At 43.4% G+C, this 27938-nt stretch overlaps 1 protein-coding gene across 10 annotated transcripts in view; it reads right to left on the bottom strand.

Moving 5' to 3' along the window:
- The window catches only part of LOC134634900 (microtubule-associated protein 4), a 120244-nt gene that overhangs the window by 49565 nt on the left and 42741 nt on the right, over positions 1 to 27938 (bottom strand). For 7 of the 10 annotated variants that reach the window (XM_063484347.1, XM_063484345.1, XM_063484348.1 and 4 more), the window contains 4 exons: positions 12475 to 12588; positions 11369 to 11455; positions 9090 to 9278; positions 1553 to 3025 (listed from right to left, as the gene is read on the bottom strand). In XM_063484347.1, the coding sequence (XP_063340417.1) occupies positions 1553 to 3025; positions 9090 to 9278; positions 11369 to 11455; positions 12475 to 12588 (1863 nt within the window). Of the gene's footprint in view, positions 1 to 1552; positions 3026 to 9089; positions 9279 to 11368; positions 11456 to 12474; positions 12589 to 12811; positions 13400 to 27938 lie in introns of those variants that run through there. The other 3 variants (XM_063484354.1, XM_063484350.1, XM_063484356.1) reach the window with 3 other exon arrangements.

Here is a 27938-nt window from a genome sequence, read left to right as displayed (position 1 = left end):
GCTTTTGACCATAGATAAAGGTTGGCAATAAGAGGATGGAGTAACCCCCTCTTTTGCACCTTGCACATCCTGACCTAATGATGCCAAGAGGACAGTGCATAAGCTGCCAAAACACTCTCCATTTTAACAGCCTAATTAGCAAACTCATCAATAGAAGATGATGCAAAATCCACTTGTTTCAGAAACCAAGTGCCTAAAAGAACAAGCCTGACTTCAAGCTGAGAATGAGAAGGTGGTTTTTATTTAACTGCATGCACACTGGTGACACCTCAATTATGGTTGAAGCAACAGCCGTTAACGAATTTGATGCACCCAAATGTGTGCTTCAACAACACCGCACAAAACAACAGCAGAGAGACAAAACCACAGGAGGACTTAGAACAGGACTTACCTATGATGGAGAACCCGCCGAGGCAACAATCATCACAGAACATGGAAAATAAAATCAACAAAATTAACAATTACAGTTTGGTCTTTTGGAACCGTTATACTTCAAGGAGACGGGGTAAGAATTGTTATTGCGTAACACCTTTAGTGAAAAAACAGGACACCCGCTTTTATTTTCAACCTATTTTTCCAATAAAGAAATAGCTACAGTAGTGAGGAAAACAGAGTTAATTGGATGCAGGAAAAAGAAGACAGAGTGACACCATAACCCCTGGATGCAAAGGAAAGGGATAATGATCACAGGGTTAACACAGACCTGGATAGAAGAGAAAATTACAGGTTTCGTTTTGATTTGGTGAAGATACCTAATGGTGCTGCTAGGAAGGAAGACTGTGAATGGTTAGTAGTGTCACACCTGTCAACAGCAACACTGTTAGTCATGAGAACATCTCAGCAGTGCATCATTGGGAACAGGATACTACAGATTAAAGGGATGTTTCAGTTTCTTTTAAGTAGTTCTGTATAAGGTGCTGATTCGTACTCAGTGTATTATATTCAGCTTCCTCCCAGTTAGGAGATGCAAAGCGTATACGTACTGTAGGTGTTTAAAACATCAAAGATGAGGCCCCGCTAAATGAGCAACTCTGTCTTCTGCAAGGTAACAGTGCTGTCTTCGTCAAAGTACTTAGAGAGGTGATGGCTTCAGGAAACTTACAAAGAGTGTCTGGTAGTAGTGTTGAGTCCTGAAAATACTCTAAATATAGCTTACAGTTACACTGACACTGGCTTCGAGTACTGATTAATACCTTATACGATCCCACTGCAATGAAACCCAAACATCCCTTTAGAGTCAAGGCAATCCACAGCCCCGTTGGTCAACACTTCAATCCATGCGTTAGTCACTCAAAAACAGCCAGCAAGCCTCAGCCAAGTCTTTAGACAAATGTATCCATGCAAGAGAACAGAACAAATGGGTGTAATGATTGACATAACCCCTGATGAATATAATACACACAAGCAATCAGTTCTGCTCAAGATATATCGGACGTCAGTTTCAAATATGGGAAGTACCCAAGCTGGATTGCAACATGCATGGCAACCATTTGTCTACATGTTTTAGTTACTGTATGTATTTCTACGTTGTCCAGGGGTGACTACAACCAACCTTCAACGAGGGGAACATCTTGATTGGCCACAGCTGGTTCTTCCATGGGATCAGCAAAGCTGGGAAAGAAGGGCTTAGCTGCAGGATTAAGACCAGATCCTGGAACTGCCAGAGGGGGGACCGATGGAGGGGAAGAGGGGCTGGTGACAGGCGATGCCATTGGAGAGAACCTTTTAGCTTCTGGGGAGGTTGGACTCTTAACAGAGGATGAAGAAGATGAAGAGCGTGGTTTCTTGGATTGTTTTGGGGATGATTTGCCTTCTTTGAGCTCTCTGGCTTGGAATTCCTGTGCCGTAGTTTTTGGGGAACGGAGAGGTGCTGGGCTTGGGGTGTTGAAGTTTAGGCCTAAGGGTAAAGGATGACCTAGCACACCCATGTCAGCGAAATTAAATAAATCGCTGTTGCTGCTCACATTTGAGCTGTCCAGAACCCATGAAGCATCAGACGGCGAGAGAGGTGGTGCTGAGGCTAACACCTCACCTTCAGGGGAACAATTTGGGCTTGTCTGGGTGGCAGGGCTGAAGGCTGAGGTGTCTGCCTCAGGCGTGGCTTGCTCACAACATTCCTGGAGAGAACTGCTGTTGTCAAACATGCCGCTGTCTGCCAGATTACCAACTGCTGCTTCATTCTCTGGAGAAAAAGGTGGTGAAATAGCCTCTTTGCTGTTGCCCAGACTTGCATTTTCGGTTTCCATCAAGAGATCAAATGGATCACAACATGGGGGGGTCACGGGGAAGGAACCGAGTGATTTGCTGTTGGTGGTAGAGGGCATAGTAAACGGAGCTGCTGTGGCTTTCAGCTCACTGTTCAGGACCAGTGGGCTAATGGGAGCAGCTCCTGGGGAGAAAAGATCCTGAGACAGAGGGGAAGATACCAAGCCTTCATCTGGGTAGACCTCCTTTTTCCAGGGGCTCTGGCTTGAATCTTCATCTGCCAAGTAGGCCTCAAGGTTGTCCAGAGTTGAACTCCCAAGATCCATCATGTCCCCCTCTGTAATGTTAGAGGTCACAGCAGATGAAGGAACAAATGGTTCTGCCACTCCCCACTCCTCTGGAAGCTTCTTCCTGCTCTTCCCCTTCTTCCCTCGGCCTCCACTCTTCCCAAGTTGCTCCTCCCAACCACCCTCTGCTTTATCCCTCCTTGGGCCAATCCTATGATAGAACTCCTCTGTTGGTCGGGTGCTTTCTCCCAGTGCTTGCATCTCAGGGTGGCCCCTGCTCTCCAGTTGTTCGTAGGATCCCTCATCTTTCTGTCGTCTTTTCTTCTTCTTCTTTTGTTTTCGGTCTGATCCATCCCTGTCCCTTTCGTCGCCTCCAGCATAGGCAGCGCTCTCACGGCTAGGCCAACTGTCAGGTGGGTCCTCAGGGCTGGCTGCAAGATGGCTGGCATGCCGAGCAATCACTGTGGTGACACTTGGAGTAAAAGGGAGGTCTGTCGACAGGCAGCCAGCCTGGTCTGGCCAGCCTAAGGCACCTTGTTGTGGGTGAAGAGGGCATAGTTTAAGGTTGGTAAAGATAGATATGTGCATATTAACTTTTTTCCCTTAGTCTAAAACAAACAATACAGAGAAAGCCCAAAAAGTTGATTCAGGGTTGGTTTGAATCGGGGGTCAAGGAGGCCATTTACGTGAAAAAGCAAAGACCATCTCATGAGGTACTCATGGCCATTGATCAGTGGTCTTTGATCAACGGTTGTTGATTAATGGTCATGACAATTTTCATACTAATGATCATGAAGCTGACCTCACAGCTTCGTGATCATTCAGTGGTGCTAATTCGTACTGTTCATAAATGTAGTGGAAATCTGGATTCAGCTGAAGAAGAAGTGAACTGGATGAAACGTTTCTCCCACGGAAAACGTCCAGATGAACAGAATCAACTTTTTGGGATTTCCTTACCTGGATGATTGAGCATGCACCAAAACATACAGAGAAATATCACACAGAGGCAAATAAATCACAAAAAGAAGACTGGGATACTGATTACACAAACAGCGTAACATTTTAATAGCCTCATTTCTGTTGCCCTTTAGTGAAGAAAGAGTGTGCATGCTTTCATATTCTTTAAGAGGATCTACCTACTTACAGTGGTCATATTGGCAATATTATGTTTCAAATAATAAGGTCAGCTTATTTGGAAGTAATCAAAAAATAAAAAGGTTTCCAAATGCTCAGTTTCACACAGTTGTTTCTTTATAATGTCAGTGATTGGAGATAGTCTTTATACGGTCATGCCAGACACACATAGCAGCACACAGGCTCCGCCCAGCTGCAGGTTAAAGTTTGTGCTTGTGAGGGGCAGCCAACCAGAATAAAGTTGGATTTAAAGGAGAGGAGTGGAATTACACAGTTAAACTTGTTTCAGACAATGGTTGAAATGTGGAGCTGCACAGAGGCCTAGTGTAAGATTAATGAAGAGTCTAAGAATCAGCTACAAATGGAAATAATACAACTTTAACAAAGAGTGGATAAAGTAATCCAAACCAAGCCATGATAGTCTGAAGATTTCTTTTAATGTAAAACTGACTGAGCAAATGGATAGTGAGAATTAAACATACACACACACACTTATATGCAGTATATGAGCAACTTAAAGGAGGGAGACAATAGGCTAATTTTGGGTGACTGACTCAGAGCAGCCTTGAGGACCAGTACAGTGTGTACGCTCACAATTAAGCTAGTAGCAAACGACATAGCTTTGTGTCAGGTACATGAGAATGTGTGCATGTGCATGTAAGTATGTAGTACCTAGAGTGAAGTGCCCAACATGCACACAATGATAGACACAGAAAGACGTGGAAAAAATATCAAGAAGAATGCTTAATGGTCCCACAGAAAGGAGGTCAAACACAGGTCACTTTACTGTAACTAAAGCAGACTCCATTAGTTTTGTGCCACAGTTTAACATTGCTTCAGTAATAGAGGGCATTTATAATGGATGGCAGTAGTCAACCTGATTTCAGTCTAGAAGGGAGACGGTAAAGATAGGCTGGCGAATGCAAGATACAGGAGTGCTAACAAGAGGGGACATTGTCCACTGAGAGGAGCGGTGGCCCAGTTTGTTTCTAGATCTCAGGTATAGGCATACAGGATACACAGCTGAGGAAGAACAGCTAAAGTGGAGCAGCTGTCAGGACCCACACAGTACAGTACAGCAGCTCTCTGGAGAGCCATTTTTCATATTAACAAACACATGACACAACTGTGCTCTGTATGCTAGTAAGAAGCAGAAACACATCAAATGAAAGGACTGCAGTGTTTGTGCTGCATAGGCTCGTTATTCTGGGAAGCATCACAGAACACTGGATGTGCATTTACTGTCACTCTGTAGTTTTTATGGATATTTTCTAAAGAACTAGAGATGCAGTTTGTTACTGTGTATTGTCATGCAAAGTTGTCACAGTGGGATAATGTTACAAAAAACTGTTAATGTTCCTGACCTGCAGTACCAACATGCACATATCAGCCACAACATTTAAAACACTTATATGTGAAGCGAACAACATTGATTATCTCAGTGTAAACTTCCAGGGCTGAAACGCCAACGCGGAACTGCCAGAAACTACAATTTGTCCAACGGCCACTTTAGGCTGGCTCCAAAATGCTCATGATGTCAGACTTCAGCTATGAAATGAGCATGATTGGTACAAAAGTGGCAGCCGTGACTCAAACAGCTCATCGAGTAATTAAAAGGTCAGTGGTTTGATCCCCACCTCCTCCAGGACGCATGTCGACATGTCTTTGGACAAGATGCTGAACTAAACGACCCTGATGCATCCGTCAGGGTCGTGTGTGTGTGTGTGTGCAATAGTTTGCAAGGACTTCAAGTCATAGAGTCAAAACGACTGTGTGTGAATATGGCCTGTATTAAAAAGTGAAATGAAATCTCAGAGTAAAAATATGAAGTGAAATTGGCTTCAAAGCGGTTACGAATCAACAAGCATACAGTAAGATTTACAAATATAATGTGAGTCCGATCCTCACACAAATACAGAGCAAGATTTTACAAATGTGTACCTCCAAACCTGAACAAATAACACACACCACTTCTTACGTTTGGCTTCACAAATTGGAAAACTTGTTCAAAACAAACCTACCACTTACAAAACCTTAAATAGACACAGATCACGTAGCATGCCCACATGGAGCTTTAAGACAAATATCATGCTGCCAGATTCAAATCCCAGCGGGAAACTGGGACATCTGGGCTTCCACTGTATTCCTGTATGTTTTTTTAATTCTATCATTTGTCTGTTTTGTTTTCAAAAAGGTGGTTATCCATACAGTTTATGGATGCAGATCAACAGAAAGGTTTGCTAATTTTAGCTGACACCCACCGCTCCATCTAAATAAGCGACTCGTGGCTCTAAAAAAACGTTCAAATGTACCGATACGTCATTATCTCACAGCAGTTTCACGTTGCAGATCCTGGCTTTCATTTAGCTGTTACTCTGTCATCCTGTCATACCCAGTTTCTTCTGTACTTTCTAATAAGTCGCCAAACAATAAAAATGAATCTTCTTCAGCATTTTGTCAATAATGGCAGCTGCAGAGTCAGAAGTATTATCTTACAAAAGTATTTAACATACAGTTTCTTAGTCTTTTTGGATATGTTGTATTTTAATGATGACTCAGGACATCTCTGGAATACAAATGTCTACTGGGCCATAATGCTGCTTAGATTATTATTTGTACATTGTTACATCTGCTCAGTGCAGTTTATTGTTCCACTGTGGGCTGTCAGTGTCATGGCAGTCAGACGAAGGTTCAAGCATGTGCAGTCTGGATCTTGAAGAGGGAGGGGGCCTGAGTTTGCTGCAATGTTGAGTCACTCTGTGTGCTTCACAGGCAGACATAAAACACACACACACACACACTTCAATGGGCAGCTGTAGAAAAGCAGCTGGACTTTATCTTGAAGACTTTTCACCTCCAATCACAGAAGCTTCTTCAGTTCTGAGACCAAATGGTGGAGAGGCTCTCTCACCAGGTATTTAAGCCCTAGTGAGAGAGTCGTCCCTGACAAGGGCAGGTGCACTGTTGGTCTAAACACAACTGAGTATCACGCAAAAATTACAACACTCTATGTTGTCCGGGGGCTTCTGCCCCCTGGTAGGGTCTCCCATGGCAAATTGGTCCTGGGTGAGGGACGAGACAAAGAGCCATTCAGAAAACCCCTACGAGCAGAACACCAAGGGACCAGTTCACCTTACTGGGATAGGGTTACTGGGCCCCGCCCTGGAGTCAGGACTGGAGAGGGTCCCCAAGGGTGAGTGTCTGGTGGCTGGGCCTTAGTCGATGGGGCCCGGCCGAGCACAGCACAAAAAAGGGACATGGGCCAATCCTCCTGCAGGCCCACCACCTACAGGAGGTGCCACAGGAGGCGGGTGCATTGTGTGCTGGTCTGCTTGGGTTGCTGCCCCCGCAACCCGGGCCTGGATAAGTGGAGGAAGATGGATGGACACTGAGGTGAATAGAAACCTCAGCACTGAAGTTTACCTGAAGCCCACACACACACGGACCAGTACCTCCTCTTTGACTCCCACCACCCTCTGAAACACAAACCTGGAGTAATCAGGACCCTACAGCACCGGGCAGAAAATGCTCCCTGCCATCTATAATCCAGTTTCGGTGATCCCGTCCCAGATGCCTTAACGCCCACTCACATCTTGTGCCAGGTGATCTCAGTAGGTCACATGATAGAGTGAGGCAAGTTCTCACAATGTTTTCACTGGAAACCTCTGCTGATAATGACCACGCCCTTTTTCACACCTCATGTGATGAGGCACGTGATCAATAGGCTCCTCCTTCCTCTTTAGGAACAACTTCCACTACAGGTTAAACAGCCTGTTTGTTGGTTTTGTTGTAGAGTTTCTGACTCAAATTAATTTTTTACAATTATCCAAAAACATTTGTCAATAATGACAATTAAAGCCAGAAAACTACCGACACCAATGTTATTCAGGAATATTTTATTATGTGACTCGTCTGCATTCACTACACTTTCTGAGCATCATGAAATCTGAGTGAGTGTTTGGAGAAAGAAACTGCAGTAGTTTGAAGACAGTAATGTGTGTGGCTGGATACTCTGAGATCAAGCCTCAGTATCAGAAGGATGCAGACACACAATCGTTGGGGTTCTACTAGATTTAAAGGTTCAGCCTATAAATCTACATGGAGCTTTTACAGCTTTCACTAAGACCATCTGAGCAAAGAAACGACACTGCATTATGCTTCTCTTACCCAACGTAAGACTTTTCCTTACTAGGAATTTTGCTGATCCTTCAGGATTTTTACCCACGCTTAGTGTTTGTTTCCTGCTCCTGCTATTTGAGACTGTTTGGCAATTTACAGTTAGATCCATAAAGTTTTGGACAATGACACTTTTTTTAGCTTTGCGTCTGGATAGCACCACAGTGAACTTAAAACAAACAATCTGACTGAATGCAGTCGTCTAGCTTTAATTCAAGGGGTTGAACACAAACTTTTTAGGAATGACAGACATTCTTAAACATAGCCAACCACTTCTGGAGGCTCTGTATGTACAGTACATCACATTTGTTTTCACTCCTGTAGCTTTTCCTGACATACACAAACCTTCAATTTTGGGGTCTAAGAAGAACAAGCCGTTAGCTGATCTAATGGGTGCATAGTCATAATGAGTCTGTAGACCGATTAACAGCTGACCACCTGCAGTTACAGGTTGACGCCTCGGCTGCTGTGACGCTTTTGTGCATTTTAGCACAGCTCTGTCAAGTGACACAAGCCACAGCAAGACGACAAGTATAACTGTGCGCTCTCTAGTATGGCACGCACACTGAACTGGAGAGCAGCAGAGTCTGCGATCGGCCGGTCCAAAGTTGTAAAGAGTGGACAGTGAAGGACACAGACAGCTGAGCGTGTCTTTGTGCAAGTATGCTAGCATCGATAGAACACAGAGATCACTGACCTGCACACTGACCTCCTTTCTGCAGTAAATCAGCTACACCAACATGTACAGCACGAGTGAAGAGTGCAAGCATAACTGGAAACACTGCTTCCAAACTGAGCAGTTATTGTGGCGCAGGGATTGGAAGAAGAGCCATCAGCTCGTAAGATGATCTCAGTATACACACACCTACATTATGAGGACATGCTCTTAGACACAAAAGGTTCAACAGTTCACTGATTTGGTCAGTTCATTTCCAATTGTGTTTTTGTCCACATCATACAAGTATGTGTGTTTCAAAAAATAATTTTAGGTGAAAATGCAAAGGTTCCCTTTGCTACAAAAACTCAAAGTCAATCAAATACACTGTTTCAGCCACCACACACATGCAACAATACTCTTAATCTTTTCTCACTTCAAGTTTTGACTTAAGAAATAAGAAAAATCAACACAGTTTGAGCAAATTTTAAATGCACAGGAAATTCAAAGGCGCCGATCCGTAGAAGCTGAAATTAAAGTTACCTTGTGCTTTAGTGTAGATTAAAAAAACAACAAAAACTGGTGTTGAAGAGAAACACTGTGGCGTGTGAGTTCACATGCATGAGTCTTACCTGCTGATACATCCAAAGGGCTGCGAGGAGCTTGTGGTTCGGGCAGCATGGGGCTGTGCTCCTTAGGGGCGACTGATCCCACTGGAGGTGTGAGAATCTGGGGATCTGCAATACTTGGAGGCTTTTCTGCTTGAAGGGGTGCAGCTCCCACCTCCACATTCATCCCAATCCCTCCAGGCTGGGAGAAACCTGAGGAAAAAGAAAGCAGACAAACAGGTAAACCTTCTCATTGCACCGACACTATTACTCTAGAAAGCTGACATGAAGAGAAGAGGAAGAAACAGTAAGAAGGTAAAAGAAAACACCACATACAACCTGAATGCAGCCAACATTACAGCTCTGAATATACTCATAGAGGGGAGGGGCCTGAATATACACAGCATGTGTGAGAGATGAGGTTATGAACGTGGTCACATCAATGAATGAGACGTATTTAGCTTCTTCACCTGCATGAGTCCCAAACTGGTGGAAATTAGTCCAGAGAGTAACTCACTGATGCACGTGTCAGCTGTACTTGTATAGGTCAGGGAATGTGTGTGTGTGTGTGTGTGTGTGTGTGTGTGTGTGTGTGTGTGTGTGTGTGTGTGTGTGTGTGCGTGTGTGTGTGCGTGTGTGTGTGTGTGTGTCCAAGCCTGCAGGGTATTTTGGTGGCCCAGAGACGACAGGTCTCATTAAGACAACAATGAGAGCTGGCTCTGCAGAGGCTGGCATGGTGAAAGGCATAACTCAGCCTTATAGCTCACACTGTGAGTGTGTGTGTGTCATTCTGCAAACTACCAGCAGATACCAAGCCAGTGACGGCTAAAGCTCTGCATGCAACTAACAAGGGTCACATCCACAAATGCAATTCATCAGCGTGGACAACTATTGGCTATTCTGGGGCAAAGTTCCTGATTGGAAGTCGCATTTTTAATGAGGAAGGAAATTTACAACTTCTTCCACTGACAAACACTAAAAGACCAAATGCAGCTATTCAAACGTCTCTTACTGACTGTAAGGTGGTGCTGGAAATGTTAGTGCCCAGAGTTGGTTGCTGCCTCAGGGACTTTGCTTTTGTAGTAATCGATTCAACTATGAAATCCAAATCATATCAAAGAGTGTTTGAGTTTAATGTGAAGCTAAACAGAGCACTCACTGTGAGAACATGTTAGCAAATCCAAAGAAGGAAAGGCTCAAACACAAGGAACAGGTCAAAATCACTGACATCCCAACGCATCCAAGAATTTTAATATGGTATCAATTTGAATTTCTCGGGTGACTTCCTGCTTGAGTTATCGCGTTGCCCCCCCATCCATCAGCTGTGAAAGGCTAGAAATACCCTTACAGATACTTACGATATGATGCTGTAGCTACTGTACCGCCAACATTTTAAGAAGCCATCAACAGGATGTGAAGACAGAACAGTTGTGACTTTAGCACAAAACATGTATTTAATAATAGTACTGTCATACATGATAATTAGTCCCACAGAGTAGTGCAGAGAGTACATTATGAGCAGAAGACAAAAAGCAGATGAAGCCTGGAAAGCAAAAGCAGGAATGACCTAAACAGGAGCAAAACCAGAGTAAACACTGGAGTAGCCGTCCATGACCGGAGAAAGCTCCGCCACAATAAATGGTTATGAGAATTATAATGTTGAACTCTCAAATGTTTCTTCTATGACAGAAAGATAAAACCATTAATGATCATTTTTGGCCTGGTTCTGAAGAATGGAGCTAACTGACAGTCTCTGCAAAAAGCCCCGTGTCTGCAGCAGAGACGTCAGGAGTGCATGATGTTCAACTTCATGACTTCAGTGCTACTCAGCTGCTCTGAGGTTAACACAATATTTGATACTTCCTGAGTAAACACCTCAAAATCCACATATGCACACAGAATACAAAGCCCTTACTTTAAATATACACAACAGATAATTACAATGTTCACATTCTGAAATATGACAATATTTGACAATATCAATGCTGCAGACACAACACAGCACTTCATCATGTGTAGCGGGCTCTCCATGCATGCATGAGTGAGCGCTCTGTGTTTTTAAATATGAGACTCTGTAGTAATACAGATCCTATCAGACAGTGTTGCTGAGTAATGATAAGCAACATTCAATTTCATATCTCACACACACACACACACACGCGCACACACACACACACACACACACACACACACACACACACACACACACACACACACACACACACACAGTTAATATCTCAGCACTGCTATTACAACAGCACTCACATCTGTGATTCTGTTAGAAGGAAATATTGGGAGTATACCTGAAAATGCTCCCATCAGGTTAGTATCCATCTTTTGTGCAGGGCTGGTCTGAAAGCCCAGAGGATTAGAATAACTTGCCACGGAGGCTGGCAGCAGGGAAGGAGGGAACAATGGAAAAGGTGAAGAGAAGACAAGAGAAGAGAGAGAGCAATGAGACGCAGGCAAATATATAGAAGAGAAGTCAACTGAGTGGAGGCGCCACTGGGCATGACAGCATTAACAATTCAAAAGGTATGACATGAGGGCAGACAGCAAAGAGGAGAGCAGATACAAATCATTATTTATATTCTATATACAATCTATGTTGCTCTGTGTTGGAATGAAATGAGTACTTTAAACAGAAACACGAGTGGGAATAAAAGGAGTGGCCCAAAGAGGCTGAGCCTCTCAGGCCCGCTGCATGGGTAGATCTTTTAAGAGTAAAACTTTTACTTTAAAATGAATACAATTAAACTACATTTATACAATAATTTGGGTTTTTTCCATGTAATGCACATAATTTGTATCTACATTGGACAAAGACAAAAAACAATAGCTAATAAGCTGCATGGGTTTGGAAACATAGTGGCTACACTCTGAGACTGTATCCACCATGCAAAGCAAAGTAACACACGTGAAGCTCCAACTGTGCTGCTTCTCTGGGCCCGAGCGCTCAGGCGAGGATCAGCCAGCGTGAAATCACAGAGAACAACCGATGCAAACATTTTAATCAACAATTTATATATAAATATTTATACATATATTCAATGTCAGTTTTCTTAAATCCTACCTGGACATCATGTTCATTGCTTCCAGTTAGTGATACACTTGCTTTGTGTGTATATGTGATGCCCAAATTCTAACTAAAGCTAATTCTGAGACACAGAAAACCTTGAGATGTTTTGGATATGGGACAGTCACTGGTTTGGAAGCTACAAAGTCAGACTCGATTGGGCATTGAGTAAAAAAGTTCCACTCTAAGTCCAGTTTTTCTGATCCAAGTCAAAAACGAGATCATTTCCTGAAAATGTCCCACTGTGACCACAGAAGGTCCAAAAGATGTCATGAATCAGTGTTAACAAGTTAAGATGAAAGGATAAGACTGTGGAACCATTAAACTCCGTACCTGATAAGAAGTCTGAAGCCAAGGCCTGCTGCTGGTCAAGCGAGAGTGGCCGCACCTCTCCCTGCGGCTCCAGGTGCGACGCTGCTGTCTGTCCCCCCGAGGTCAGTTTACTACCTGCAGCAGCAACACAGATGACTGAATGTTAGTTCACTCACCTCGCTGATGATGCTCTGATGTAAAATCTTCATTTTAATGACACAAGGCTACCGAAATCACACAAACATGCTGGCATAGACATTACACAAATACAACAGGCATTGCCAAAATATACACACTTGCACGGAGGGTTCTGTTGCACAAAAGAAAGACGCACACAGACACACAACTGTACTCTCACCTGCTAAATTTCCTCCCAAAAGCAGATATCCCAATCCTACACAACTCAACAATCAGTGGTGTTTGCTATGTGCTGCTCAGTGCCTCTGTCTCTGTCTGTCTCCACTGCAGCCTCAGCTGGCTGTGAGCTACTAACACTGTGAACCCCCAGTCACACACACACATGCACATGCAAAATTACCACACACAGAGACACAAACACGCAGACACACACACGCGATCACAGTCGGGGAGTCTGGCTTTGGTGTGGTGACGTTTTACTGTCTGTCTAGTTCAGGTCCCAGGCCCCGCCAGCTAGCGCCTCCCCTCACACTCCCTGACTTCGCACAGCCCTCTCCTTTCCTCCCTAACCCTGCAGTCATCCTTCCACTCTTGTCCAACAAGTCCCAGACCTCCAACTGATTGTTTGGGTGCGAGAGGTAAAAACAGAAAGAGTCTACGGAATAAGGACGAGGAGGGAAAGGCAGGCTGCCGTCAGCGAGACACACAGAGAGGAATTGATCAGAAGTTTCGGTGAGAAGAGATAAGAAAAGCAGAAAAGAGGATTTATAGGATGAGCGAGCGTAAAAGAGCGGACGAACAGAGCAAGGAATAGAACAAACGGGAAGGGATTGAGGAAGGGGAGTAATGGAGGGAGGGGAGTAGCTGCGGAGAGAAGGAGGGATACACCGTTGGCAACCCTCTTCTAGCTGTGTCCACAGAGGGTGACAGTGAGGCGAACAGACAGGACGCCACCCAAAGTCAAAAAAGCTTTCATATATCAGACGTGCACGGGGGCCGTGGTGGGGTGCACACTGTCTGTCTCGACAGGAGGCAGAAAACATTCCGTCGGCAGGGTCACCCATTCGCTCAAAAACACTGGTGCTCGAGCTCAGGCTGGATTCGGTCGGTCCCTCTGTCTTACCAATGAGGTCACAGGCTACATACAATCAGGCACATATTTCTACTGCTATGGTTCTGTCCAAGGTGCTGAAACCAGTAGGAGCAGAGCCTGAAGTGCACAGTATGGAACCTTGCTCCCTTATCTGTACACGAACCTCCACTCGATAAAGAAGATTAGGGAAATATTTCAAATATCTTTCAATTCGCTCTGATTCTGTGCTATTATTAGAAACCCTCAAAACTGTCTGCTGGGCACCCATCACTCAAAGAAAACATCTCTAAGGCAACAGTAGAAGTTGTACTAGCAGACAGAACCAATCAGTCAACTGGTCAGAACAGAAGCCTTTTTAACCGTGGTCTCTGCAAGCTTCGTATGACCTTGCTTCATCAACCCCAATCACTTCCAGTCAGAGCTGTTCATACATGTGGGGTTACAGCGTTCCATAATCCAGCATCGACCTTACACCCACCCATAAAATAACTGTAAAAAAAAGAAGAAGAAGAATGAAACAAATTACTTCTACATAAATTGCACAGGTACATTGGGAACAGTTCATAATACAGCCCACTAGTCCATTCACGCCATGGAACATTTATCTTTCTATTTTTATACAGGAATGGCGGCTCATGGAGCCCTGGAGTTAGCGACATATGCTAGCCGCGCCATAGAGCTGTAGCAGCACAGTTTGAGATGCATTTTTAAAAGTCTGCATGTCATCAGCAGACACTCTAACTGCCTGCTAAAGACTTGCTGGAACTATTTGAAGGCTACATGACCCACGAGACCATTCCCGACCTTAACCACACTCTTAATCGTGTTAGAGTGTTTCCAAAGTGATTCATGATGAGAGAGTAAAATAAATGTACATGTGTAGATTTAGTCCAAACAGTCCTCATGTTTCCTCCTGTTTCCAAATGCGTTGGTGGGTGACCGGAAAGCGTAACATACCAGCGATTTGTCACATGGCGTAGCGTGTTACGCTTCAGGAGTACGGATGTGTTGGATGTAAAGACACTGAATCCTGAAGCCCTACTAACAGGACTCTCATGTTCCCAAAGCCTCTGGATTAAGCTTGCCTTTTTGGATCTTTGTTTTATTTAACATAAATTATGCTGATGTGCATGATGGCTGGATGTTCTATTATTCAGTTGTTCTTCTATGTTACCAGTATGAATGTGATAAGGACTGTTCTCCTCTTTCAACTACCATAACGTTGGAAAGCAGCATATCCTTTCCAGTAAAATACCTGGAAGTTCGTCAAAGTTAAGCCACTCCATAATACTGCCAGCTGTCCAACTACTTACAATGAAGATGGGAAATATTGATTATTTTTCTGCAAAACTGCAAAGAAATTATGCAGTACTTTAAACTACTTACACTATATTTTTGGTCTCCTTTCCCGTAAAATACCTGCTAATTTAAAATTACTTACAATGTAATTACTTCTGCCCACAACATGCTGATCTTTCATGCCTCATTTCCTTGTACCGATCTTGGCATGTTCACAGATATCTGCAGAAAGTTTCATTTCAATATTAGTCTTTTAATCCACTCTGAAGTCGTCTGCACATACTATCTGCATCACACCAGATACAACGTCCAAGGGGCTGAAATTTGCACTTAAGTGTTCACTTTTGTGTGAAACAATGGGATCTGGGCTTGGTGAATGTTTTTGCACCTCAGGTCTTTTAGCTTAGACAAATTTTGAGTAGTTCAGTTCAGTCCACAGGGGAAAATTTCATGCTGGATTTGTGCTGTTGTGTTTAATGTACCAATGGTGAACTGCTCAGCCTGAAAGAGGGACGAAGACCGACTGTGAAGCAGCACAAGTGAGTGCAGGTAAGTGTGTGCGCCAATTTGAACAGCTCCTAGCAGGTGAGTCAGTGCGCAATAGGACGCTCATTACAGTGTCAACACTCATCATGACTGCTTGACCTTTAATTGTCTCCCTAGAGGCCAGAAAAATCACAAATGGGCAACACTGAGCTCTGCTGGCTGATTTTGTTTGAGCATTGCTAACTTTGTAATGCAAAGTTTAAACTTTGGGGAACCTCAGATTTTGAAAACTTCTGTTGTGTGTTATTTTTAAAGAAGTGTTAGCGCTAGCAGACTCGTGTTTTCTTATGTGGTATCACAGGTCCCACCACATTTGATGGTAACAGGCTAGCGTTTGGCTTTCTAACATTTGTCTAGAGTTGAATGTTAACCAATGTGTATGCATCTGTTAAATAAAAAAACCCCAAACCAATAAGGAAGTTAAATTTCATGGATCAAATGTGTGACACATCTTAAAGCAGCAATTTTTTCATGTAAAAATGGATTAAATGGAAGATCGTAACTGCAAACCTGCTTTTCCTGAACCATAAAATTCTGCAAATGCCTGTTCAAATGTAGTCATTTCATCTTTCACATAGCATCTGGATGCGGCTCACACTCAAATTTATATTCGGTGAGGTGCTGGATTGATTTAAAAAGGAGGGGAAACCAGTTACACTCCAGTTCCAGTCTTACATTTGTAAAGCATAAGCTGTCATGTATGGCTTATTTTTTAAAGTGGACATAAAACAGTAAATGTTTCAGTTTAATTTAATCATTTAATTCAAAAACTGTCATATATGTAACTCTGTGAAGCTGGATTTAAGGAGGACATCTTAGGGGGTCACTTTTGTACCTGGCTGCAACAATGAGTTTTATGTTAAGACAGCAGGGTAAGGGTAGGTGAGAGACTCTTTGTTGTTTGGCTATCTGAACTGAAATGGAAATCAAACTGTTAGCTCTAATGTTTGGGTTTGGGAAAATAGCGGGCTGGTGGCAGTTTAACCCACATACTCATTAATGTTAAGGTTTGGATTTGTTTTAGCCATGTGCTAAAGAGGCACCAGAAGAGGCTACCTTTGAAATGAACTCCCATTTGTTACCACAGTCTTTGTGTAAAAGTGTTTGAACAGGCACTGATTCTATAAAGAAAAACTATTTGCTTGTTACGTGCTTGATGCTAACAGATTAACTCCGGTTCTTTCAGCTAGAAGTTCAGCTCAGTTCTCTTGGACCACCTGATCTCTAAGGGTGGTCACATTAGCACTGCTGCACTGCTTTCACCATCTAGCTGTAGGTCCAGTAAGCAATCAATGCTGCTAAAAAAGAAGCCTCCAAAAGCAAAATCCCTCAGCTAGTATGAAACAAGAGGGTGACTTTGCCCAGTAAGGGCTCGTACCTCAAAGTGTGACTTTTGCCAGAGAATAATAAGTGGGAGTCTTTGTGTATTGTAAGCTAAATTCTGCATTATGTAAGAGCTGCTGCTGCTGGGGGTTGCCTGACCTCAGTATGAGGACAAAATATGGCAAGACAGACTGCAGCAGCTACTGCTTAGACAAATCAGAGGCATCCGAGGACACACTCAGAACTGCTCTGCCATAACTGCGCACACACACACACACACACAGACAAGCTTTGCTTAATCCTACTCATGCATGAACTAGTTGTAGAAGGGGCATTGTAGGACTCCTAGGACAACTTCAGGCTGCAGAAGGAGTCAGCCAAGGAATACAGTCAGTCAAACTTGGTTATGACCTCATGCCTACGATCTGACCTAACAACCACGACTCTAGACCAGAATATTAACACCATAGCTTTGGATGAACTGGAGTAGACAGAAAGAACTTTGCTTTAAAAAAAGTGCTTGTGTGACTGGGTGAAAAAGGCACGTTGAATAAAGTGCTTTGAGTGCTTCAGCAGTGTAAAAAAGGGGCTATATATTCCCATTTACCTACACTGAAGTTGTGAAATTCATACATGACTGATGGGACTGATTATCTGCACTTACATTTAGAATCTATGTCTGTATAAGTGATTCTCATCCTTCAGAGACAAATGATAAGCTCCATGTGACAGCAGCCCAGTAAACACACCTCACTAATGTCACAGGAGAAGAATTCTTGGACCAATAGCTGATTAGTAGTTCACCTATTGACCAATCACCTTTGAACATGCTCTGCTTACAATTACAAATTAATCTGTGAAGTATCAGCAATTAGACTCAGTTTAGCTGATTCAGGATTTCAATTTTTAGCCATCTTGAAAAAAATACTGTACAAAGATTATTCCCATTTCTGTTCTTTTCTTCTGTTTCTTTCCCATGCATTGTTCTATGTTGCTGTACTTTTAGCCAGGTAACAGTTACCTGCATGTTAACTCTGATCTGGTATTACACTGCTGCAAGGTAAACACATCTCAAACCCTGCAGGAAACAGACTGTGAAATATTTGCTGCTAATCGTCAGCTGACTCCTTTGTCCAGCACGTAATGTGTCTCAGCTCCCATTCAGAAAAAGATGAATTCTTACGTAACAAAAATTTGGGAACAGAACCGCATCCAAAATAAAATAAGAGACATCGTAGGTAAAGAACGGGGTCAGGTCACTAAATTACTCTACATGAACATGAAAGACTAAAGTCTGCAACACAGTGTCAAAGAAGCAACTGTGATGTTTTTGCTGCTCTGCCAGATAGAGGGACTCTGTACCAGGCCTGACCAAGACAATGGGCTTGTCAGGTCAAAACAACACAGCATCACAATAAACATTTCCACAGCATCAGTACAACGACAGGGTCACGGCAAAGACTCCAACCTGCTAAATACAGCGGAGCTTTAAAAAATACTAAAATGTAAAGCTGCTGTGGCCTTCTTACCCTTTAAAGTAGGAGACTGATGGATGGGACAGCTGTGAATAACAGTCAACACAGAATCTTACCCAGGGGGGAAAAACTTATTTTGGTGTAAAGCAAGCTTATATTAAGAAAACAAAAGTGCAGTAAATCACAAAGCCTGCACAGATCCGTCTTGAACTTCCTATAATAGTGAAAATGTACAGAGCGTGCTCTCTAAGAATGAGGCCATGGCCTACTTGGGATCTTTAGGAATCCTTCACTGTTTAGACAAGACAGCCTGCAACTAGGACATGGTCTCAGGTTAAGAATCGTGGCTACGGTGTGATTTCTACGATAAAATGATAACAAAGGAAGCTGGAAGAAACAGAAAGCTGCAGTTTCTCTCATGTGAAGTGCTCTGAGCACAGAAAGACCCACGACTGTGAAGCAGTTCTATGAAGGGCTGTGAAAAGTTACTACATCGAGCAAAAGAGTCGTTAATTTGGCAACAATAAGAGGACGTGCTGTGAGTGCATGTCAGGCACTCGAGATCAGATGGTTTTAAAATGAGTGGAACATCCCAAATGACAATGCAGCAAAACATATAAACATAGTTAAATATCTGAGAACAGCAGCTTACAGCAACCACACTCTGCTTTACCAAAACGGCCTAATCTGGGTGGAGCTGGCAGGCGAGGCTGGAGTCCTGCAGCTGTCCTCCAGCTGACCTCCTCCTCTCCCTGCTCCTGAGCCTCTCTGAGCTGTGATAGGAAGCATGAAGCGGCCAGGTCAGGGCTGCTGCAGGACCACAGGCGCTCAGTGACGGTTCATCGAGGGGACAGACTGCTGTTCGCCCCTGACAAACATCGACGGTGTCTTGTTGATTTAGCCACGCCACTGCATTAATCATGTAGTTGGAATCAGTTTGAATCCAAGTACATGGCGGTAAATTTCTATCCACCGTTCCTGGAACTGTCCTCCCCGAACTTTGTACTAAATGGAGTTTATGTCGAGGTGTGGAAGCTGCATTTCATTGCTGTTGCTTCCCAAAGTTCAGTTATTTAAAACTTTGCTTTACAAGGGTAAAAACGTGAGTGAAAACAGAACAAGAAAGATAAGGGAGGACATCACATATCCTGAGAAAGGATTAGGAGAACCAGCAGTCCCTCTAAAGTCATGGATGCTGTCCAGAAATAACCATATGGTACTCTAGTGGTCCTGTATGACACAAAAGACAAAAGTCTGGATATTGAATCTGCTTTTATATCTCCTGCAGTCGCCGTCTCTGAAGGCGGGTGTGGCCTGAAGTACACCCTGTTAGCTTACATGTATTCATCTTGAACTGTTTCCCGTGTGAGCTGAATGTGTGAAACACTACAACACAGATGTAACAATAAAGCTGCACTTCAAATAAAACAATCAAACAAACAGACCTGTGAGGGGAGGAGGCCGAGGTCCTGGAGGAAACCAGGCCGTGAACAGCTAATGCAGTGATGAGACTAATGCAGTGTGTGAGAGTGATGTGCACTGACAGGCAGGAGAGAGGCAAGGTGTGTTTGATGTGACGTCTCTGTAGCGCGAGTGTGTGTGTGTGTGGGACCTGCAGACATCTTTAAAAAAAGAAACGCACATATACATAGCTGTCTCCCTCCATACCTTCTCCCACTCTGTGACACCTGTGATGTCACTGTGTCTCCCTCACCTCCTCGTCTCAGCCCGAAAACAAGCTTTGGAATGAGATGAGCATTCCATGGAATGAGAAACACGGCAGTCCCAGTGTGGCTGTTGTAATGCTGCTGTAACTTCTCCCTGATCTTCTTCACATCAGTGATTGTTGGTTTCTATTATCAGGATTAAGGAGATGAATGACCTCTGAAGGATTTCTGACTTCTTTCTTTCTTTTCTTTGCTCATATTTGCAATCGTGCACGCCTCGCTGTTACGCATCACAACTGGCTGTACTAAGCCGAGCAGGCGGGGGGGCTGCGTTCAGCTCCAACCAGCAGGGATTTCTCAAACCTGTCAAAGCAACAGATGAACGGGTGCACGCTTCAAAGTGCAGTGGAGAGCACAAGTTGTGCGCTAGTTGCCCAAGTTGTTGCTACCCTCCCAGAGCATTTCACACGTGACGCCACACTCAGATCTCCACACTCAAGAAGAGTGGGTGTGGTGGCGTTCAAACGCACATGCATCCATGCAGGGTTGCACAAAAGCATACACACACCTTTGAATATAAGAAGTCCTCACGCACAGACGGTGGAGACAGAAAGCTTCACAGAGGGAGGAATTAGGGTTTTTTCCCAGCTTGGGGATTAAAGCCACATCAAGAATATTTTAAGGAAAGATTTAGCATTTCTACCAAATCACTTCAAGTAAAATCAGGATGTGAGAATGTCAAGTCGCCCAAATATGTGCTCAGCTACAAGTGTGAAGTTATGGTGCTTCGATCGCATAAACCTTATGTGACATAACTGAAATCAGGCCGGTGTGACTGCTGAGGCACGCTTCAGACAGTTGGCAGATTTGTCAAATACGCCAATGTTTTTGGTCATCTTGGTCACAGATCAGCCAAAACAAATGAGGAAATCAAGAAACTAAGACGTCAGGTTTGTGCAATAAAATCTGACAACAATTCTATTTTTAGCCTTTTAGTCTAAAGTCTGAAAAGTAACATTTTCTAACAGAACTCCAAACATTATCACGAGAGAGCAAACCAGTGACTGACATGAGTTTATGGTACTGTATGTCTTTACTGTGTGATGCTATATAAAACATATATGACTAAAGTCTTCAGCTCTTCTCCTTCTACCTTCACCCAGCCCTTTAAAACACACTTTAAAGGTGCAGTCAGTCAATTTTTGTAAGTTATTCAACAGAACAAAGAATATTGTAATCATAAATCACATTGATTAGTGGGTAATTATGTCTTAGAAAAGACTGATGGATTGTCATAAACTTAATTAATTCAATAAAAACACATTGAAACATGGACCTGTCATCTTCACCATGGCAACAACAGTCGCCTCAAGGTGCTTTATATTGTAAGGTAGACCCTACAATAATACATAGAGAAAAACCCAATAATCATATGACCCCCTATGAGCACTTTGGTGACAGTGGGAAGGAAAAACTCCCTTTTAACAGGAAGAAACCTCCGGCAGAACCAGGCTCAGGGAGGGGCGGGGCCATCTGCTGTGATTGGTTGGGGTCTGTTTTATGTATGCAGCAGAGCTGGGAAGTTGTACTTGAGTAGTTTTTTACTTTTACTCCCTACATTTTTAACACAAATCTGTACTTTCTACTCCTTATATTTTCAAAACAGGCTTGTTGCTTTTGGTTCAACATGTGAGGGAAGTTATTATTTCCTGTCACTGCACGGCCTGCAAACATCAAACCGATTTGAGCCTGAACAGTAACACGTGCACTGTTCGTGCATTAACCACCAGAGGACGTCACATCAATGACTGCAGGTGTCCGGAAGTTGCAAAAGGGAGTGATCATTTTAAGTGGCAGGTAATTCAAATGCAGGGTTTCTATCAGCTCAACAAACACCAGCAAACACACAAACTGTTTGTGTGCAGTTTGTCTCACAGTGTGTTGCAGCTAAAGGTGCAGCTGCTGGACTTCACAGGGAGAGAAAAGAAAGACAGGACAGGAGAGGAAGGAGAGAGGTTAACTGAAGGATGCTCAGTGGGGTTTGAGAAACTGGACATTTAAAGCTTACATGTAAATTATTATTATTTTCCTTCTTTTCTTCTAAGAAGTGAGACTAAAGTTTGTATCCCATCTACTGATATTATTTGATCATTACGTTAATACAGCACGAGGTTCAGTTAGCTGTGCACAAGAATAGCAACGTCCTCCAAAGAGCTACTCTTACTTTATTACTTTGAGTACATTTCAGAGTCTGTACTTTTTAATTGAATCACTACTTCAACGTTTACTGGAGTATTTTTTCAACAGTAGTATTTATACTTACACTACTGTACTTAAGTACAGAATGTCTCTACTTTGTCTGGTGGCTAGTTACCAGCCAAATATTTCGTATTCGTCCATGTAGACGTCCATGTTTCATGGCTGCACATTCAGACTCAAGATATGAAGGATTAAACCTAAAGCACTTTGGAAAGAGATAGAGCGACCAGCAGAATACATTTGGACCCTGGAAGTCGCTGCCTGGTCTAAGCCAATGGAAACCTCATAGGGTTCATTTAGATTAGTTAATTTTTCTTGGTATGAACTAGATGTTAACTAGAAATTCATAGATCGATAGAAAAAGAAATCAGAACCCTGTTCTTTATGGTTCTCCGAGCTGAAATGTAACTTTACCTTTAAAAAAAAGTCTGAGTGCACAAACCAAAGGGAGGTGCTCATCTCTGACAGCAGCATTAACACTGAAAACGTTCCTCGGAATATCAGTGTTCATGGCACGACTCAGATAAACTAGTTTGGTTCATAGTAGCAGCCGGTTCAACAAGTGCAGACAGGTACTTAATGTCTCTGATAAGGGGGGGAAATAAAGCCGTGGGGAAGGTGAGGCTACCAGAATCTGCTGCTCCATGGAAACATGATTCCCACAGTATGAAAGATGGGAAACCAAATCCCACAACTTCAGCTCACACAATACCTTTCTTTAATGTAATGTGGGTGTTGAACATGGTGCCCGTGCTCAGGCTCCTCCGCCCTCTGGCCCGCCTCCACCTCATCTCCTGACAGCACTACTATGACTCCACAGCTGTGAGTAAACTGCTGTCTGCCTGACGCAGACCTCGGCCGTGCCATCCGTGATCACTGTTAGTGCGGTGACCTCACAGTCCAGGCTCAGGTGAGCGTTAGGTTTGCAGAATGAACTTTAATAAAAACATCTGAACCATGACGAGGTTTTTGGCAGAATGATGCTACAGTGTTCAGACGTGTTTCCTTCATCTAACAGTTTTAATATTCCACAAACATTTCTTAAAGTAAGTTGAATTATCTAAAAAGAATAAATACATTTTCTTCCCTGTGTTGAATATTCAGACAGAAAGCGTTAGAGCGGCGTGTTGCCAAAGTCTTGCCATAAAAGCTGAAATCAACTTAACCTGCAGCTGACTCAAACTGCTCTGTGTAAGGAGGATTAATCCCACCATGAACCTCAGACACAAACTCCATGCTCGCTCTTCTGCTAACGTGCTGAGCACACTTGTTTGATGGTAATTTGTTGTGATGGCAGCTTGTCAACCCAAACGTACTCATAAAAAATAAGCTTAATGTCCATTCCTGTCAAAAGTGACCAGTTTGGTTGTTTGGCACATTTTTCTGCAGTTCAGCTGAGGATGATGGAAAGCTGTAGAAAAAAGCACATGAGCTGTTACTCCAAATAAAAAAAGACAAAAAACGGATATAGCTGGAAAACCTCTTTCCAAAATTCCATTTTGTCCTTTACATTGTGCACATTTAATCTGTTGCACAAAGGAAAAAGAAATGACTGCTTTCTCTCCGTTTCCTTTCCATAAAAGGAAACGGTAATAAAGAAATAGGCTTCAGCTCTAAGAAGCACCGGAAAATCATTCCACGGTGGCACACGCTAATCTCCCAGCGTTACGTTAGGAAACGCCGCCGCCTCCAAAGGTTGCAGGCAGGATTATTAAGCATGTCGTTCTCTTAGAAAGCTGCTACGATAGAGGAATATCTGGAAAAGGAAAAAAACATTGCAACTAATATCAAAGGCTGTGAGAGACAGAAATAGAAAGCAGTTAGAGGTTTAGAGCAGTGTGGTTAGAAGAAAGAACTCAAAGGCCAGGTGAGTGTGTGTTAATATTTCTGTTTATTGGCAAAGGCAGACAACAAAGAGAGGAGAGTCTCTAAAAAGGACACGCAGATCGATACTATGACAACAACTGACATGAAACAGGCTAAACCTTTGTGGCACACAGTTGAACAATCCCTGCATCTAAAAAGTTAACAGGTAACGTGCATACATGACTGCACTCATAGTGAAAGCTCCACTGAACTGTTGTTGGGTCTGTAGCCAGCTTTAATGCATCACAGAGATATGCTGTTCATTTATAGGCAAGAGACGCAAAATCAGGGTCGCAACAGGTGAATGTTGGCCAACAGTCAGAGCTGTGTGATAGAAACCCACAGTCCTTACTCAGCTCTGCTGTAAATAATGAACAGCTGTGGGCATCAGGTCGAGGACGTTAACTCGCGGCTACCAGGAACGTATCACAATTATAAGTTTGGACAAACTAAAATGTTTGTCCGAATGAACTGATGGCATACGTGATGATCGCAGCCACAGACCCAACAAACACAGGAACAACTCTAAGAAGATTTAACAAGACCTACGTTTTTGAAACAGCAATTAAAAATAATTAAAATGAAAGCTTTCAGAGCTACAAACCAAACTTTCCATCCTTCAGTGAAAAAGAATAAAAGACAGAAACGCGTGGGACGTCTCACTGACATCGTTCACATCAGTGACAGTTCAGTTTAGGAGTGGCGCACCTACAGATTTGGTTTATTAAGGACAAAGGATGGTGGAGAGGCCCATTAGGATTACATCAGGAAGAAGGGACTGAACCGTTTACACGGAAAAAAAGAATAAATAGTTTTGTAGGGTTTCAATACACAAATACCTCGTGTGTGTGTGTGTGTGTGTTTTGGATGCTGGGTGTTGACAGATCAGGCTTGCAGCACTGGCGGCTCTGAAAGGGTTCATGCCTGGATGGTGTTTGAGTGTGTGAGGACACGAACTTATAAACTTTACTGTCGGCTTTAGTGTGACAAAGAGACACAGAGAGGAGATCCACACGGGGCCAAGACTTTGTTCATGTGACTTTAGGCTTTTACATCTGGGAAACTGACATGAATAGGACATGACTTTATTAATAATGGACAAATGTGGCTGATTTGCAAAGGGAAAAAAAATAGTGTTCGAAAGGAAACAGTGGAAAACATTGAGGTCAAACGGGAACTCAAGAAGGAAACACGAGAAAAGTAACGAATTCCAAATGTGACCGTGCATATGTCCAGAAACAGCACTGATATACCCAGCCTGGCTGGCAGAGTGAGTCACAGTGTAGCAACACGCTATTTGGAGGAACAGCGTGTGCTGAAGTCAGGACAGCGCTGTGTGTGTGTGTGTGTGTGTGTGTGTGTGTGTGTGTGTGTGTGTGATGAGTGAAGCTGATGTGAGGTCTTGTCCACAACCTCAGACTTTCTCCTTCATGCTGGATCAAGGAGCAGTGGACAGGACAGATTGTGTGTGTCTGTGTGTGTGTGTTGTACGGGGAGAAGGGAGGAGGTGCACAGAAGCAGAAGCACAGCGGGCTGACAGTCAGCATGGCGATGGAGGCGGGTTCTAGTCCTCTGAAGCGTGGGGATTGGGAAAGGATGAAAAACAGGGGCGTAGGATAAAAGAAGCATCATGGGAGCGGTAAGAAGGAAGGAAAAGTGTAAAAAAAAAGACATTGCAGAAAAGAAATAATAAAACAGAAAGAAGAATATAGAACAACAAAGAAGAGTGTAAATATAACAAAACAGGGAGAAAAAAAGGAGGATAAACAGGAAGGGATAAGGAGGAAAAGGGAAGAAACCAGGTTAGTAAAGATGTCACAAAATCAACAATGAGAAAACATCTCGTTCTCAAGTCATTACTGGATATGAAAAGATAAACGATATCCTACAGCTGAGTTTGTGTGCCATGCAGAAGCATCATGCAGCACAGGTGACATACAGCAGCTCAGTGCACACACACACACACACACACACACACACATCTGCATTTGCACTGTCAGGATTCAGCTTATGCTCTCAATCCTCTGACCCAGTTACTACTTATACCGCCTGCGTCCTTACCTTGGGGACTGCTGCAATAACAGTGATGGATGGAACCAATGTGCCTGATAAGGCTGATGCTGTGTTTAGTAGGAAGTAGGAAGGACCCAAAAACCCAACAAAAAACAGGTTTAACAGCCTAAACTGTGCTCCTGCTGATCTCAGTACAGATGCAGTGTGGGAAATCGGACCACTTTTTTATTAGGAACAAACACATGCAAACACCACGGTAACCATGGTAACACAAGTCACCCGTGCATGCAGACAGTTCATATGGACTTATTTACATGCAGACCGCTTCCTCCCACTGTCATCAGCATCCATCCTCACCGTGACTTCATCTCAGTGGATCCTACACGGGATGTGAATCAGCAGTGGTTCGACTCTGAGCACAGGACGGCTGATTTTAAACAGAACGACGGACCAAATGAACGTAAAGTAGTTCACTGCATGTGACTGATTATTGGAAGTGCTTCCTTTGGTTCTTGTTTGCTTGTGTTATAGATTAAGAGAGCCCATTCGATTTACCGTGGTGCCTTTTTTCCATCCCTAACATCCCAAACTCACCGTTTAGACCTGCTGCAGCCAAGACGACAGAAAGACCAAGGAGTAGACAAAGAAGCCGTTGGAAAACTAAATCTATAAAAGATGTTTCCAAAGCTGATCCAGTGGAATTAGCGGCTACCAACAGATTGCTTTCAGAGATGTGTGACTGAAATGTTTGTTTGCTGTTGATGCTCCACTAGTCTGTGGACACCGTGCAGTTCAGATGCCTTTATAGATCAACAGATGCATAATATTTATGTGAATGAATATTTGTATTAAATGAGAATGAGACCATGATTTTAACCAAAAGAATAGCAGCCCTAGAAATGTATTACTCCATTTCTAGGTTAGTTTATGATTACTAGTCTCAAGTCTTTTAAATCCACATTATTTCTGCCTGCTGGTGGTGGTCAGAGGGCCCGGTGGCGCCAGTGTCCGGCAGCCTCGCCTCTGTCAGTGCGCCCCAGGGCAGCTGTGGCTACAATGTAGCTGCCATCACCAGTGTGTGAATGGGTGTGTGAATGGGTGGAGGACTGAATGTAGTGTAAAGCGCTTTGGGGTCCATAGGGACTGAGTAAAGCGCTATACAAATACAGGCCATTTTGTTCACTGTTATTCCATTTAGAGTGAAACAGATAATAAAGCAGGGCATGCTTTCAGGGCATGCCCAGTCATCACTGGAATAACAGGAAATAACTGGCAGATATAGATGAGCCGGGCGAGGACAGAGCTTAAACGTAGTTACCTGCGTCTGTGTCATTTACTGTGAAGAGGAAGTGAATCAGCAGTAGGCTGGAGACTCTGCAAATACCTCCTCTTAGAGTCTGATTGGTCGAGAATAGACCTCCTCCACCCACCACCATATTTTCCCTGTGAGTGTAGAAGATGCAGGGATGCAGCCCTTCACACTGTGCTGATAGAGGCAGCAGTGGGAACTGGGTTTTGCCAGTGAGGGACACGATACATAATCACTTACATACCCATGCATAATCCTTTCTCCAGCAAAGCCATGCAGAGCAGCACTTTATGGATCATCTACATCGTGACCAAAAACAGCGAACAGAGGAACAGAAGTGTGTATGGGCTACTTATTTAAAGGTTGGGAGGTGGGAACAAAGACTATTCAGACTACTGCAAAGGAAAGTTTAAGAGAAAAAAAACAGATGCTCTGATTTCCAAATGGAGCACACACACACACACACACACACACACAAGAAACACTCCTCTCATTGG

This window comes from Pelmatolapia mariae, linkage group LG9, assembly GCF_036321145.2.
Source record: "Pelmatolapia mariae isolate MD_Pm_ZW linkage group LG9, Pm_UMD_F_2, whole genome shotgun sequence".
Lineage (NCBI taxonomy): Eukaryota > Metazoa > Chordata > Actinopteri > Cichliformes > Cichlidae > Pelmatolapia > Pelmatolapia mariae.
The sequence above is the reverse complement of the archived record's forward strand: the minus strand, read 5'-3'. Positions and strand labels throughout refer to the sequence as shown.